The sequence below is a fragment of the Sapajus apella genome, unplaced genomic scaffold (assembly GCF_009761245.1).
Source record: "Sapajus apella isolate SASKATOON/1434 unplaced genomic scaffold, GSC_monkey_1.0 scaffold26, whole genome shotgun sequence".
In the NCBI taxonomy this organism is placed as follows: domain Eukaryota; kingdom Metazoa; phylum Chordata; class Mammalia; order Primates; family Cebidae; genus Sapajus; species Sapajus apella.
Genome location: NW_022436966.1, coordinates 18,119,551 through 18,136,840, shown reverse-complemented (window position 1 = coordinate 18,136,840; position 17,290 = coordinate 18,119,551). Strand labels below are relative to the sequence as shown.

At 34.6% G+C, this 17,290-nt stretch overlaps 1 protein-coding gene across 6 annotated transcripts in view; it reads right to left on the bottom strand.

Moving 5' to 3' along the window:
• The window catches only part of RTN4 (reticulon 4), an 80,301-nt gene that overhangs the window by 24,075 nt on the left and 38,936 nt on the right, over positions 1 to 17,290 (bottom strand). Inside the window, exon 1 of one of the 6 annotated variants that reach the window (XM_032292118.1) lies at positions 13,313 to 13,731. The exons of the other annotated variants lie outside the window; for them this stretch is intronic. Coding sequence (XP_032148009.1) covers positions 13,313 to 13,346 — 34 coding nt within the window. The 5' untranslated portion in view covers positions 13,347 to 13,731. Of the gene's footprint in view, positions 1 to 13,312; positions 13,732 to 17,290 lie in introns of those variants that run through there. 6 annotated transcript variants of the gene reach the window in all.

Here is a 17,290-nt window from a genome sequence, read left to right as displayed (position 1 = left end):
GACAACCCAATTTAAAATAGATAAGAGATTTGAACAGCCATTTCTCCAAAGAAGATATACAAATGGCCAATAAGCACATGAAAAGATACTCAAGATCATTCAGTCATTATAAAAATGCAAACCAAAACCACAGTGAGATACCACTTCATACCCCTAGGATGGCTATAATCATAAAGATGAGCAATAACAACTGTTGACAAGAAGTGATAAAGATTAGAAGCCTCATACATTGCTGGTGGGAATGTAAAATTCAGCCACTGTGAAAAACAATCTGACCGTTCCTCAAAAAATTACCTTATGACCTAGCAATTTCATTCCTAGGAATTTTTACCCAAGGAACTAGAAAACCTGTGTCCACACAAAAACTTAACACACAAATGTCCACAGCAGCAGCATTCATGATAGCCAAAAAGAGGAGACAGACAACCCCAATGTCTGTCAATTGATGAATGGATTAAAAAAAAAAAAAAGTATGTCCACATAGTAGAATATTATTGGGCCATAAAACAAAATGAAGCGCAGTAGTCCTCCCTTAATTGCATTTTCCCTTTCCCTGGTTAGAGTTTCCTGCAGTCAACCAGTTAAAAAGTAGGTGAGTATAGCACAATGAGGTATTTTGAGAAAGACATCACATTCATATAACTTTACTATAGCTTACTGTTACAATGATTCTAATTTATTGTTAATTAATGCTGTTAATCTCTTACTATAATTTACAAACTGAGCTTTATCATAGTTATGCATAGATAGAAATAAACATACTATATACAGCGTTCAGTCCTATCTGTAGTTTCTAGGGCATACACTAGGGGTCTTAGAGCCTTATCTCTCAAGGGTAAGGGGAAACTATTGTACTGATACATGTTACAACCTGGAAGAACCTTGAAAACTGAAAGAAGCCAGTCACAAAAGGTCATATATTTTATGATTCTGTTTATGGGAAATGCTTAGAACATACATGCAAGTTATGAATTCTGTAGAGACAGAAAGGAGATAAGTGGTTGTCAGGGGCTGGGGAAAAGGGAAGTGGAGTGACTGCTAAAGGGTATGGCTGGCTTCTTGGGGAGGGAGTAAAGAAAAAGTCCTGGAATTAGATTAAAACTTTAAAAAAGTAGTCATTTTAACATATTTCTCTACTAGGTTGTAAACTCCATAAAATAACATGTGTGTCTTACTAACTAACTTTATTCCCACAGCTGAGCAGAAAGCCAAAAACAACTAAACTTTCAATATTATTGTTGACTGATTAGAATGAATGTATACCTTATGACAGGTTACTAATGCTAATTGATTTAGTCAAAAAAATGTTTCTATGCTTTGGACTTAACATTTAATTACACTATTTTCAGATGTCTATATTTATTAAATAACAAATAATGCTTTCAGTTAAATTTATAAAAAAGCAAACACTGTTTTGCAGACTTGTCTTCCCTTATAAGACCTTAGAAAACTGTTAAGTGCCTTTCATCTTTATGTTCCCATTACCTACATCATCAATGCTTGCTGCATTGTCTGAATAGCGGCCAGGTTATTTTTATGGCAAAAACATTTAATCTTCAAATTAAAATAAAGGACACCTTTCAATAAGAACTACAGGATCACCAAAATGTTAAAATGTTGTTGAATTCCTCTATAATCACTTTAGTGTCTCCTTATTTTTGAAAAAACAAAACTTATACAAGTAAAGTTTAACTTTTCTTGGTTCCTCAAGTCTCCTTCTACTCTGCAAAATAAAGTGTTAATCATGCAAGGTAACCGTATACTGTGCCCTAAACCGTAGTCATATAAAATGCTCATTAAATATACTTTCAAAGATCTGAAATGAATTTAGCAGTACTTCTCCATTTATAACTTTGGGGAATGCTTATGGATTACTAGAAATAATGCTCATCAATTTTAATAAACCCTTGTAATTAGAAAAAAGTAATTTCTGCCCTGCAGTCCTTGCCAACTTTTGTTTCCAATATAAGAATGTGAAAAATCATTGATTGTGTTTTGTGTAATAGCATCTTTTTCAAACTAAAATGCTAATTCAGAATAACTCAGTACACTTAAATCTGTTCTTTAAAATAAAAACTTCTGGCTCAATGCACAGTAAGAAGAGTTGCCTACATTTGGTAATCACAAACTGTCATCTGCCATAGCTAAAAATAGTGTCAGCCTGCATTGCATGCCTTACATGCAGAAGTCATCCAATTACATTTTGCCTCAAATCAAATTCTTATGTTCTTCTTTGAACAGCCTGAAGTCAGGTTTCAATTTTAATGGCTTTTGTCTGGGGGGAGGAGTGGGGGAGAGTTGAACTGGCTGTTCCTAAAAATACTAGGACAGGGAATGGCTGGCAGAAAAATACCTACTTTTGAAGCAAAAGCAAATATTAAGTTCTCTTTAATAACACCAGGTGAGGAATGAGAATGGCAGTTAAATAGGAAATGAATAAATATATATTAGAATGGTATTAAAATTTTAGTTGTTTTGCACAAACAATGTTTATAATAAGTAATTACATATTTATTAGGAATCACAAATCCTTAATCAAATGCTTCCCAATTGCCAGGAAAAGTAATTAGAATTCAGAATTGATCATTAAGTACTACACAGGAGTAAGCTTTTATCTCAACATAGTAAGCATTCACCTATCAAATAAATGACAGGTAAAGGTCCAGAAAAAGTATCTGTGTAGAGTTTAGATCTTTTCACAAAGAGATTAAGAGGGCCTTGAGTCCTGTTTCTTCCTTCAGGTTCGTATCAATATGATCTGAGATGATAATGTAATCTCTGTTTCCCTGTGTGTAAAATTAGAAAAATAATACCCACCTAAGAAATTATTTATGGCTGAATGGAAATTTCATGAACGGCAATGCTTGGTGAACTGAACACACTAAATAAAGATACTAAAGCTCAAGAGATAAGGTCAAGTAAAGCAATCAAATATTAAATGTAATGCTTAGCTAAGCCCTGATTTTTTAAAAAAGGTGAATTCAACTTTCTCTGAAAGTATGTCTAAAGAAGTTTCAATTAGCAAGTCTCAGGCTGATGAGTACCTATTGCTACAAAAGTAACTCAACCAAATACCTGGCTAACCAGCATCTCTCTTGGCTATCTCCTCTTCCTTTAAATAGAGGTTTTAAACGATACATGAAAAATTTCAAGTCCTGTCTTTTCGCCTGAATCTTTCCTGTCTTACTTCAATATTCAATAACATTACAGTGCTTTGGCTAATTTGAACCACGACACCTAAGAAAATAACACTTTACTTGACAAACAAATAGCATCATAAACAAACAGGAGAATTTCTATACTTCCTCTTTCTACAATAATTTTGTAATCTCCCAGTCTGAGCAAGACATTGTGCCGAGTCCATTGTATACATTATCTCATATATGACACAAACGTATGTGTATGTTTGTAATGTCAACCTATTGTTAAATAAATGGTGTAGGGTTACAAACTGAAATTCAAGTCTGACCATGAAGGTTTCACTCTATCATACCTTTTGTATTTAAAAGACTCTATTAATACTCAAGTTTGCTTTTTATCCTACTCGAGAATACCAAAGTGTTTCAACCTTAGTTTAAATAATTGAGGCAAGAGACACAATTTACTAACACTATGAGTAGAGTTATAGGTGAGACCAAAAATTTCATTAAGAGATTCAATGATAGGAATAAACCATGTTTTGTTTAAATTGCAAATTGTTTTCTAGAAGCAATCTAAATTGTTCTCACTTTAAAAATAAATTTATACTATAAATAACTATATATGTAATTACATATACATAAAAACTATAAAAGAAAAAAGATAAAAAGACATAGGTTTTTAGAATGATATAAAAATTTTTAAATAAGCAATAAACTTGAAAAAGAGAGTATATAAAGCAACGAAAAGATAAATGCCATTTCTAGAAAATCTCCAGCAAATAGATGTCAAACATAAAGATGTTAAGTTAATGCTTACTATTCATTTTATAAAAAACCAATCCCACACCCAGGATAGAACCCAAATATTATTACTGAGAACAAATGGCCTTTACAATTAAAATAGTTTTCAACACTGAGTGTGTTTTCACATACATATTCCTTTCCCCACATAACATGAACTAGAAGGTGGTTTGTGATTTACAAATATATATATTTCTAGCTCTCTAGTAACCAACACTCTTCGAGGAGTACAAGATTCTCTTACCCAAGTTTAGTATTGTTAAAGGAGTCCCTGCAGTTATGAAGTTGCATAGGAAAAAAAATTTTCATAAATGAGAAAACATCCACTAAGCAATCTTCACCATTAATCTAAACTCATATATATCCCTTATTGTTTAAATTCACCATCCAGCCTCAGTCATTACCTAAATTTGTCTTGTCAGATAAAACCACCCAAATCAATAGTACAAAACTGCAAATCTTCTTATTAACATTAAATTCTACAAAGTTAATGTGAGTGATGGTGGAGAACTGCTCCAAAAAACACTGACAGTCCAACAGGCACTTTAAAACAGAGCCTCTCACTTCAAAAGATTAGGAGGAGCCCCCAGGAAAGTAAATTTTTAAAGCACTAAACATTTTTTGTAAAGGGACATTATGTATGATCCACTGTGAAATTCAACCATAAAGCTAAAGAAGTCATTTTGTGCTGCTATACAATTTTGTGGCAAAAATTACACTCACCAAAATTCCAAAAACCTGATTCATCCTCTATTTATTCCAAAACCTTATGCACAGCTGCAATTGTAAACTAAATTATGTTAAAAATGAACTAAAATAAACTGAGTTGCAGTTATTGGTTTTTATGTTCCAGATAAAGTCAATCAAATCTTTTTTTTTTTTTTTTTTTTTTTTTTTTTAAAGGCAGGGTCTCCCTCCATCATAGCTAACTGCAGCCTCAACCTCCTGGGCTCAAGCAATCCTGCCACCTTAGCCTCCAGAGTAGCTGGGATCATAGGTGTGCACCACCACACCAAGTTAATTTTTTTTTTAAATTTTGTAGTGTCAGGGCCTCCTGATGTTGACCAGGCTGGTGTTGAACTCCCAGGCTCAAGTGATCCTCCCACCTTGGCCTCCCAAAGTGCTGGGATTATAGGCATGAGCTACGAGGCCCAGTCAGTGGTCTTTTTTCCTGTATTTCAAGTAGAAAACGGTTCAATATGCTACAGGAACATCAAAACTACCTATGGCTGTTTACTGTCTTCTAAGGATACTATGAATTCCTCTAAGAGAAAGTGAAGTTCAACACCACCACACATGCTTCATTTATAAATTAATTAAATTCACCAGCTTACTTCATTAGTTCATGTGGTTTTCAGTATTTCCCTCAATCCCACACCCTATTTCCAACTTTACTAAGAGAAAACAAAAAAGGGCAGAAAACAGTTCTAATTTCTCACTCCTAGTTATAACCATGATAATTTTTTTCCTCTTTATAGAATAATCCTATATTTAATTTTATTTTCTCTAAGGTAAAGCTAAATACATATCTTCTCTTTAAGTATGTTGGATATACATGACTCTCCCTACCTGTACTCACTTTAACAATTTTCAATTGTAAAGAATGTTAAAATGAAAACTTTTCCTATGACAAGTCTGTATTTCTGATTTCTTTTTTTTTTTTTTTTTTTTTCCTTGGAGACAAGAGTCTCACTCTGTAGCCCAAGCTGAAGTGCAGTGGCACAATCTAGGCTCACTGCAACCTCTGTCTCGGGGGATCAAGCGATTCTTATGCCTCAGCCTGCTGAGTAGCTGGGACTACACGTATGTGCTACCAAGCCCGGCTAATTCTTTGCATTTTACTGGACACGGGGTTTCACCATGTTGCCTAGGGTGGCCTCGAATTTCTGAGCTCAGGAGATCCACCCGACTCAGCCTTCCAAAGTGCTGGGATTACAGGCGTAAGCCACCACACCTGGACTTTGATAAATTTTGATATGCATGCAGTTATTATTGTAAATTGCTAGAATTGATCAAGACCTACATAAACAGAAACTTAAAATTAGAAAATAAACTTGTTCAATGTATAATTTACCACAATTTAAACTTTCCTTCTTGTTAGCATCTGAGCTTAAAATCAGCAGGCACTAAGTCTTAGAAACAGGAAATTACTGCTCAGAATCCTATTTTCTACTAACAAAAACTAAATGGAAAACCATACTGTGTCATAACTCTAGAAACTTGAACTTAGTATACCGGAGTTCGGGGAGGAGGGGAACTCAAAGCAAATTACTAGTTCAAAACAGAAGGAACTTGATTAATAAGTCAATCAGTTATATTTATTCTTCTATAACCTTATATACCTATTGTATACACAATATAAATGTTCACTGAATCAATGAACAGTACAATGAAACAAGGTATTCACATCATGAATAGAATAATCTATTCAAAACTATTTTAGATTTAGGTGAAAGACAATAAACAAGAGTATACAACAAAAAAGTTATAATTCTAAACATTCTGTGAAAAAACAGAATTTTAGTAAGTCTGTAGTCAGAGAGTAGATATTTCAAAATCTACTCCAATGCCTAATTCTTGATGGACTTTGAATATTATGATTAATATTTGATAATTTTTATTTTTAAATTGCTTTGAGCTTAAGTAAATGTTATATAGAATAAATACGATAGTGATATAGTATTTGAAGAAAGACAACACACACAATAATATTTTAGTGTCCATAATACATCAAATGTCTAAGTGACAGCTCAAAAAAACTTGAAAGCCATGAAGCAGATTAAACACACACACACACACACACACACACACACACACACACACAAAAGTATGTCAGCCTTATTCATAATAGAGCAGAGAAAAAAATATAAATGTGGTGTTGGAACACTGCTCTAAGGATGCAAAGAAAAGTACTGCCTAAATTAGACCATCATCCTTTAGACCAAATTTTAGCAAGAGATGGGACGAAGGGAATACAGTCAGCCCTCTCTCTGCTTCTGCGGGTTCCACATCTGCAGATTCAACTAACTGTGGATGGAAAAATGTAGTTAGGCCTATGATGGCTGCATCTGTACTAAACAAGTACTGACATTTTTGTCATTATTCCCTAAACAATGTAACAAACTATCTACCTTGTAAAAAGTAACTCAAAGATGATTTCAAGCATGCAGCAAGATGTGCGTAGGTTATATGAAAATACTGCACCGTTTTATATAAGGGACGTGGGCATGTGTGGATCTTGGTATCCATGGTGTGGGGGGATACAGGGTAGAGGGCTGGAAATAATCCCTTGCAGATACTGAGATAGCTGTAAATAAAAAGGGAACTTAGGGGACACCCAGAGAACAAATTTAAGAATTCTATTCACTGCCTAGATATTCTGCCTACATCCAAGCATGGGATCCCATCCTTAAAGGACTAAAAGAAATTATTCTCCTGGCCCAGGAAATTCCCACTAGGTTTAACCTTTTAACAATACGTGTACTAAATCACTACATACATATCTTCTTCCATGATTAGTGTGACAGACAACTACCTGCCTTTTTTACTGCAGTGAGGACAATACGAAAGAAGTACATGACACTCAATAATATGCTACAACTAGACTATGCACACATAAAATATCAAAGCATAGGCCATTTTTGCTTTTATACTTTTCAATCTTTGGTTACTCAAGTGGAAGTATAAATTAACAAAATAAAAACAAAGGCTTCACGACACCATGGACCCGTGGCATGGTCCTGACCAATAGCTAAACTCTCATGTTCTTGGTTTCCTTATCAGTAAAATAAGAAAGTTGGAACAAATGGTTAATAGGAGCAGAAATACTCTAAACATCTTGAATTTACAGAAGTACCTTAAGTTACTTAATTGTTCCTTTAAGAAGGGAAAATGTGGGGAATCATTTTTCTAATTTCTCCCACTTGAAAACACATTTTTAAATTTTCCAAAAATTTATGTGGATTTAAGGCCAGAAGTAAACCTGGTTGAACAATGGAGTTCTCAGGCTTTCCCTTCATTGAGAAGCTGCACTGAGTCAATCAGAAGACCTAGTGATGAAGCCACCACTGTTTTCAGCCTTCAAAAAAAAATTGGAGGCTGGAAAAAGAGCCAAGATATGTATGTATAAATAATTGTAACAGAATACACAAAATGAGACCCCCTATGCCTCCCTTAGGAAAAAAAAAAAGTACAAAATGAAAACCCAAAGATGGGAGTGAGGAACACCGAACGACCTCCCCAAGGAGGTTTAGTGAACACCTCAGGAGAACCGGGCCTTTGATAAGGACTACTTGGGCAAAATGAAATGGGAAGAAAGGGCATTCAAGGTGGAGAGAAAAACACAAACAAAGGCAAAGAACAGGCATGTTTAGGGAACAAGTCCTTCAATGTGGTTGGAGACAAGGAGTAATGAAAGATGAAATTATAAAGGTTGGGACTAGTCCATGAAATGCCTTTTAAACATCCAGGGTAGGCAGTATAAACTTCATTTGAAAAGTAAGTAAAGGAAAACCCCTTAAGTGCCATGATTAGAGCTGTACTTTGGAAGAGTAATTTTAATTTGGCTATGACACATATAATTTAGTGGGAAGACCAGTTAAGAGTCCTGGTAAGGATTAGGAGTACACAGACTAGGGTAAATAAAATAGAGAGGCTATTTCTACCATTGATCCCATTCCTTACACATTCTTACAAAGCTGGTTCTTATCAAGTAATTTAATGAGTTAACACTGACAAAACAGCTGTCTTATGGTGAAAACCATTAAGAAAAGCATACATACTATTTAACCTCAGCCACGGATCCATGATAGACACTCACATTCATTGATAAAAGTAGCAATCTGTACAATCTTTCTGGAGAGCAGTTTGGTAACAGGCACCCAAAGACTAAATACCATAACCCAGAAATTTGGAAATAATCATGAATGGAAACAAAGATTTATATTCTTTTATAATCATTTTGGCATTGTTTTTGCAGATTGAATATTCCTGTAATACTTGGAACTAGAATGTTAGAATATTTGGAAATATTTTGGAATACTTGCATATACATAATGAGGTATCTTGTGAGTGAGGCCCAAGTCTAAACATGAAATTCATTATGTTTCATCTACACATTATATCCATAGCCTGAAAATAATTTTATGCAATATTTTATTTAATTATGTGCATGAAACAAAGCTTGTGTTAAGTACTTATGTGTGGAATTTTCGACTTGTGGTATCACATCAGTGCTCAAAAAGTTTCAGACTTTGGGGCAGTTTGGCTTTTAGATTTTCAGATTAGGGATGTTCAACCCATACTTGCAAAATGTTGCCAGTAACTCGATTTAACTAGATGGAACTAAAAGACTGTAGTCATTAAAATAATGTAGAGTATTTAAAAAATAAAAAGATATTTCCCCACTTAATGGAGGAAAAAGACTACAGAATAAAATATACCACATAACCCTCCCAACACACACACACCCTGTTAAAAAGATGCCCCAAAACCATTCTCTATGTGATGTGAGTTTTATTCTTCTACTTACCTTCTAAATTCTCTGTAACACATACATATGTAGTGCTGCACTAACCTAAGATCTAGACGATGTATCTAATACTAATGCCTAAACATTCAGTTTTAACAAAGTTTAGAACTAAAAGGAGAGTCCTTCTTCCAATCAGTAGGCCCCGTAATTAGTTAATGCCAAAGTTCCTTTGTTGGGCATTTTTTTGCCTTCCCAAGAAGTAAGGCATTTCAAGCACCAAGAGCCCTGCTCTTCTCTACCAAAATGTCGTATGAGCTATACTCAAGGCTTTCAAAAAATGTCAAGTAGCTTATCCAAGTAAAGATCAGGGAGCCTAAAAGAATCTCTTCTCGAAAGTATGCTGTAGAAATGGTCCAAAGCTAGTTTGTCTTGAGATATAATTAAATTGAGTTTTAACGCTAGAAACGTTTCTTTCCCTATCTTACAGAAATTTCTCTCAAGGGTCATCTCTGGCACATTAACTGACAAATCCAAAGAGTATTATAGCAATAAAAAACAGTGTTGCACCTACTTTTAAAATTTAACAAGATTCACATCCATTTCTCACTCATATTAACCAGTTTCTCTATAGTGTAACTGCCCATTCCTTCTTGAAAATTCTTCCCCTCTTAGTATCAGTGAAACTACACTATCCTGCTTCTTGTACTGCTCTATATAACTTCATCTTTCCTGATGCCACAGATCTTCTTAACTTAGGTTTTTAGGCTTTCCTTTCTTAATTGTCAACTCTTTCAGTGCAAATCTCCTCACACGGTATTCACCTGCCTCACTCTGCACTTGACTGCCAGTTCTTTATCAGTAAAACTGTCATTTCTCTGAGCTTCCCGGATGCTCTATCATCACTTGAAAGTGTCTGAAACCCAACTTGGCATCTTTTCTATTTTAGCTCTATTTCTACTAATATTAAAGGGCTATCACTGCCAATGGTTCACTCTAATTCAAACTTTATGTTGTCTCTTGAGTCTTTCCACCTCATCCTTGTCCTACAAACCTATACCAAATGCCAAGTATTCCTTCCTTGAATTTCTCAAATCTGCCACTTCCTTTTCCTTCCTATTTCAGGCGAAACTCAAACCTATCTGCTTTAAATCTGGGCACAGCTACAGTCATCCTAACTGGTGTGCCTATAAGTTATTCTCCCCAGTAGATCTTATGCAGCACCCAAAGGAATCTTTCAAAACTTCTATCATGTACCATTCCCTACTTTAAAACTTCCAAAGCCTTTTTATTTATTTTACGATTAAATCCAAAACTCAATGTCTTCTGTGGTCTGGCCCAAGGTATCTTGCCATAAAATCAGAGAACCTCTCAACTGAACCCTGGACATCATGCAAACAAGGAAATGAAGACCAAAAAGGGTAAGTTTCTTATTCCAGCCAAAATCAAAAAATACCAGAAGCGAGACTTAAACCCTACATCACCATGTCGCAAATTTGCCCAACAACATGAATTACACCAGGATACTTAATATATTGATTGCCAGGCCCTATAAAGTCTGATTTGATAGTTCAGGAGAATCTGCATTTTTTAGGAGCACTAGATGATTCTCATCTACAGAAGTATGAGGAAACCTAATTTAGATCATCTAGATTTTGTACATTCTTTGACCACACCAATCTGATCTTTCAACTCCCGTCCTAAATATACTGTTATATCCTGAAAGTTATTTACTGTCTCAATTATACCTTTTTAGTGGTTACATCATTCTCCTACCCCATCCAAAGCCCCAGGCCTACCCATTCCTTCCTATTTTAAGCTCCTAAAAATCTTTTGACTACCTTAATCAAAATTCTCCATAAAACCCCAATAATCAAATACTATATAAAGGTCATTTGTCACAAGAAACAACAGAAAATATCAAGAATATATGAAAGAATGTAAATTATTGTTTTTAGCCTGAACGATCAAATATCTTAAATACTAATCAGCAAACAATCACACACACACACACACACACACACACACATACACACCTTTTAAAGAACACTGAAATCAGAGCATCTCTCACATCTGTCACTATACTATACTGGTGGTCAGGGGGAGAATGCAGTAGAAAAATGCTTAAGTATATTTTCAAAATTTACCCATACCCTAGATTAGGCTCCCTCTCTGCTGTCAAACTTTTTTTTTTAATGAGGAAAAACTCATTCCATGGTAGTTTCCAACTTCTCAGTGATTTCCAATTTAAACCTTACTCTGCAATTTTAACTACTACTCTGTAACATTAAAATATAATTTAACCATTGAATCAGAAAAACAGGCAAAGTTAGTCTTACTAACCAAAACAGCCAGACAAGTACTAAAAAATATTAGGCCATTCTACTTACAAAGTGAGGCTCCCCAGAGATATCCAGGAGTAAATTCAGTTTTACATTTGGTGCCTAAAAATAATCAAAAAATCTCTGGAAAACTATGAACTACATTGGATCTTAATTTCTCCTGTCTCACAATACCCTTATACTTCAACAAATAAAAAACTTAAGATATTATTTAATGGTCTAACACTTAAGTTATTAATAAAGAGCCTTAATAGTTGCAGAATGAGCCCTGATATGACTTTTCACCTACTTTTAAGGCCTCTATTTATTGTATTATTATCACTGGTATCATTTTCACTTAGCAAAAGCTACCATGTATCAATCCATCAATCTGTAATGATAACAGCTAGCAGGATGAAGACATACAAAACCTTCTCTTTAAGCTCACATGTATAGAAACCCTAAAGACAAAAATCCAAAGCTGTACTGTTTTCTATTCTAAGTTGCAACCATAAAAATCTTACCAATGTCTCAATATGATCTCAATTTTAAATTCACCTTTTCCCCATGTCTTTATTGAAAAAAATTTTTAAAGAATATTGTAAAAGTTACTCCAATTAGCTCTACATACTGTTTTTAGAACTATTGTTGCCAATCCTGCTTGAAGGAAATAATTTTTTTTAATTATAAAACTTGAATGTAACCAGGAAAAAAACTGCTTATGTAGAATGTCTATTTGGGCTCCTTAAAAATAGCTTTAATAATTTTAAGGTAATTTAAGTGGTCAGCTATACAGCCTACCACCTTTTTTTTTTTTTTAAAGTAGCTTTCACCATCTACATAATAAAATATTCTTTAAATATTCATTCTAGTCAACATTTTAGCATTTATAGGCTTAAATTCTTACACAATGATCCACTGAGATTTGAAAGGATCTGGGCTTTCAAGGGGGAGGAAAAGGGATCAAAATCACTGATTGGTTATTACAAGGACAAAGGTTAGTGACTTAATATAGACATGCATTTAAAATTACTGTGTAATTATACTGTGTGTAATCTGAATGATTTCAAGATGCATATAATGTGATTAAAAGAAAGTAATAATTTTAAAGGTTCAAATCAGATTTTCAAAGAAAAGGGGCTTCCTGCAAACGCAGTATCTTGCTACCTACAAGCCTTTACATAGAATTTCAACTACACCAAGTAAGGTTTTTTAAAATAGTCACGGAAAATATGTCACTATGAAATACAAAAACAGCAATGCATATTTACCACATCAAAGTGACAAACAAATGAAATCTGTTAGATCTGTATTGTTTACAATGTGCAAGATTAGAGAACAGAACCTAAACAACAGGACCGAAAAGACTAAACCAAATGCCAAAGCAACAGAACAGCATGACATTTTCAGGTATACAGCCAAATGTAAAACACACAAGATAGCTGTTTTAATCCTTTAGCCTTAAACTCTTCATAGGTTTCACTTTCAATCCAAAATACCTAAATTGCAAAGCTTATTCACAGAAATACATTAGTGGTCACATACAAAAACTGAAGAAGTAAGAGGTTAAAAAGCACATATACCCTTGTCCTTCCAATTTTTCTTCTGACCGTCCATCTCTTGTCACGATCAGTGCCTTGCAGCTCCAATTATTAATTATGCATACCAACAGAAAAGCTGTAACAGCACAAATCTATTCCCTGAGACATGAAATACCCGTTTCCTCAACCGAAGTCTGCAGTCTCCTCTGCTGCACAACTGCAGCAGGACTGAAGTCACCTGATGTCTTCTGGGTGTGGAGCAGTCTGACGCAGTGCAATCTGTAACTAGGCTACTAATACTCCAGCATTTAACGCTTTCCTTCTATCTGTTGATTGTTCTAGGCATTTGCCTTGTTGCTGCTACCAAATGGTGCTGCATTTGAAGGGGAGGGCAGGCTACCAAAAGAAAGGAAATGAGGGTTGCTCTTATAACAGAACCAACCACTGAATGTTTTGAAATGCACTTAAAGCCATATGCAGTTTTTTTCTTTCTTTTTTTTAACAGATGGTCGAATTATGCTTCTGGTTTTCAGTTTCATTTAAAACTCTAAAATAAATGATTACCTGATAAGATAAAAATTGACCGATCAAACAGTAATACCCTAAATTTCAAGATTGTGAAACGATGAGTCTCCTTAATTTCTCCTAAGTTTATTAAGACGAAAAACATTCAGCATTTTGCAACTTATGAAGGGATAGGCGGAAAATAAAAGTCAAATTACTAATGTTTATTGAACATATTACTGGAACAGAAGACAGACATCAATTTTAGCAACTTAATCTTTCTAATCTCTTTTTTCCTCTTTTACAATTATGGAAATCCAGAGACTTACAAATATATACTAACTCTCAATCATTACCTGCTCCAACTCAATATTTCAATAAATATTTATTAGACACCACTACAGACACTATCTATTAATAGATTCTTAGCTTGGGGAGATATTCATGTGCTAATGATATCATTTGCCATGGGAAAATGACATAAGAGCAAACTATAATTTTTTTTATTTTTCTGACACAGGGTCTCGCTCTGCCACTGAGGCTGGAGTGCAGTGGTGCAATCATGGCTCACGTGGCAACCTTTACCTCCCAGCCTCAAGCAATCCTTCCATCTCAGTCACCACAGGCATGTGCCACCATGCCCAGTTAATTTATTTTTTATTTTTAAACTTTTATTTTTTTTTTAGAGACGAGGTCTCCCTGTGCTGCCCAAGCTGGTCACAAACTCCTGGGCTCAAGCAATTCTTCTGTCTCAGCCTCTCAAAATGCTGGGATTACAGGTATGAGCCACCAAACCTGGCCTAAAATTTTACTGAAAAATATAAAAACAAATCTATGAATAGCATTTCTAAAATTTTTGGTCAACTTTATAAAACTGATTTTCATTACAGTGCAGTGTCTCTACTTTTGTTCAACAATCAGTTTACCTGATGCTTATATCTGCCTAAGCAGAAAAGGCAGTAACAAATCAGCTAAAATATTTTAAAATGCAATTTGCAAAAATATTATATGTAGCCCATGTACAAAAATACATACTTAAAACTGTATAGCTACAATGAAATGGAGATAATATTTTCTGGAACTCGCTATAAAACTGTGGGCTGCAAAATCCTCACTATCAGAAGTGGCTTGAGGTTAATATATACACCTACTATGTACCCACAAACATTAAAAAAAAAAAATTTAAGAGTTAAACACAGAAATAGCTAAAATTAGAAAAATGGGAGAGAGGAAAAAAGAAAGTGGCTTGAATACCAACGACACATTTATTTCCCTATCTGCCTCTCTAACTCCAAACATAAATAAAGAAAAGGAATTTTTAAAAGAACCCAGTATTCTCAGTTCAAGTTAATATTTAACTTTAAACTTTACTCACTGAACCCTTGCATAATGTGGTATTTGAGAACCCGGTCAAGTCATAGCACGGCCTGAAAATGCCTGGCTTCTCCAACAACGTTCAGAATCTCAAACTATTTAGTAAATACAAAATACTAATTTTCTAGTATCAATTCCCTTAAAACTGAAAGCCAATAAATAATTAGCATTAGAATAAAGTACTCAACTACAGTACCCAAACACTATTTTCAAGTCGGAGATTACTTCACTAATAGAAAAGATTTATTGAGATCAAGTTACTCAGCACTTAAGACTACTCCTATCTTCTGTGGACTTGATTTGGCTTAACAATTTTTAAAAAGTGTAATAAAACATACTCACTCATCTAAATATTAAACATACTTAATAGCATCGCTGGCAGATTAAAAAGTCAAAACAGGAGCCCTGAAGTTTAGTAAACATTTCAACCTACCTCGTGATATCTACTTCTTCAATTTGTATGGTCTTTTTATAAGTGTACAAGGAAAACCACCTTGTGGAAATCAACTGACATTTTGCCCACTTCTTTCTTATAAAGTTTTTCAACTAGACTTATTTTAAGTCTGGTAAGCTAACTAAGCAAGGAAGTGCTTAAATCTGAAAAACTGATATGATACAAATTTATTAAAGATGTAAACCCAGATGGGCTATGTTTATTGTGAGAATCATATAATCTCTACTAAAAATAAAAGGCTTTAGGACACTGCCTGACAAAAAGTAGGCACTATGTAAGTGCTATTTACTTATCAGTATGCTAAAAATAACAATCAAACTAAGAGGCAACTAGACCAGTAAGGCACATCTAAGGAAGCTCATATACTAAGTCATTCAATTCTAGGCAATAACCCAATCTTCCTAAACAGAATTGCCCCCTCCCATACACAAGCTATTGTCCTTGCTACACAGTTCTATTATTTTCCAGCTGAGAAAAATTTACATACAAATAGTTTAGAGGTCCTATTCCACATTGAACCCCAACTTAACAAGTCAAATAAGGGAATAAATCTGTTAAAAACTTATCCTCATTTATTTTGTTTTCCTTCAACTACATAACTTTAAAAAAAAATTAAAATTCTTTCAAGGACAATTTTCAAGTAGATCACATATGTCCCTACTTGCAGAATAGCATTTTGAGTATTTGAGGCAGGAAACTCACTTCCCTTCAAAGTAAAGGCTCACAAAGGAGAGGCCACAGAAAACTCCTTTATTTATATTGCAAGTCAATAAACATGTTGTATGAATTCTAAGCCCTATTTTATATTGTGTGTTTGTGCAGGGGAAAAGATGGGGAAAGGGGAAAGTATTCTCCTTTTCCTGCACTCAAAAATCAGCTTTACACAGAACTTTTGAAATAAACTGTTCAAAGTTCATATTTGGCAATTTCCTACTCCTCAACGTCCATGTCCCCAGTATCCCCTTCTCCCAGGCATGACAAAAAAAAAAAAAAAATCAAAGATGAAAACTTCCCCCAAGCACATATCCATAATGCCTTTCCAAAGGGTAATATGCTCTAAAATTACCCACACTTTCTCTTCTCACATCTCAAATCAAAACTCTAGTTTCCTTAGTGCACTTACCAGTTAAGTAGGAAAATTATATGAATAAATGAATTCCTACTAAACAAAAAACTCTTGTGTGACCTCAACTGTGTGTATGTTTTTTGGGGTTTTTTTTTCCTCGGGGTGGGGGGTAGGGGTGATCGTACCTAACTCGTGAAATTTCAGACAGTAGAAAGTTATATTTTAGATTTTAGAACAGGCAGCACTAGGCAAGGTGTTAAGTGCACCCCAGCCAGCTCTTATTCTAAGACAGTCTTCCTTTTCCATTACTTTCTTTCCTCTACTTCTGCACCCAAGAAAAACTCAGGTTTTTATTTTGTTTCCTTTTCTTTACAACATTTAGAGATGCAAGGGAAAGAAGGTGGGAAAGAAGCAGTGATTTGGATTGAAAATGCTACTCTTTTTTTTTTTTTTTTTTGAGACGGAGTTTCACTCATGTTACCCAGGCTGGAGTGCAATGGCGCGATCTCGGCTCACCGCAACCTCCGTCTCCTGAGGTCAAGCAATTCTCCTGCCTCAGCCTCCTGAGTAGCTGGGATTACAGGCACGCGCCACCATGCCCAGCTAATGTTTTGTATTTTTC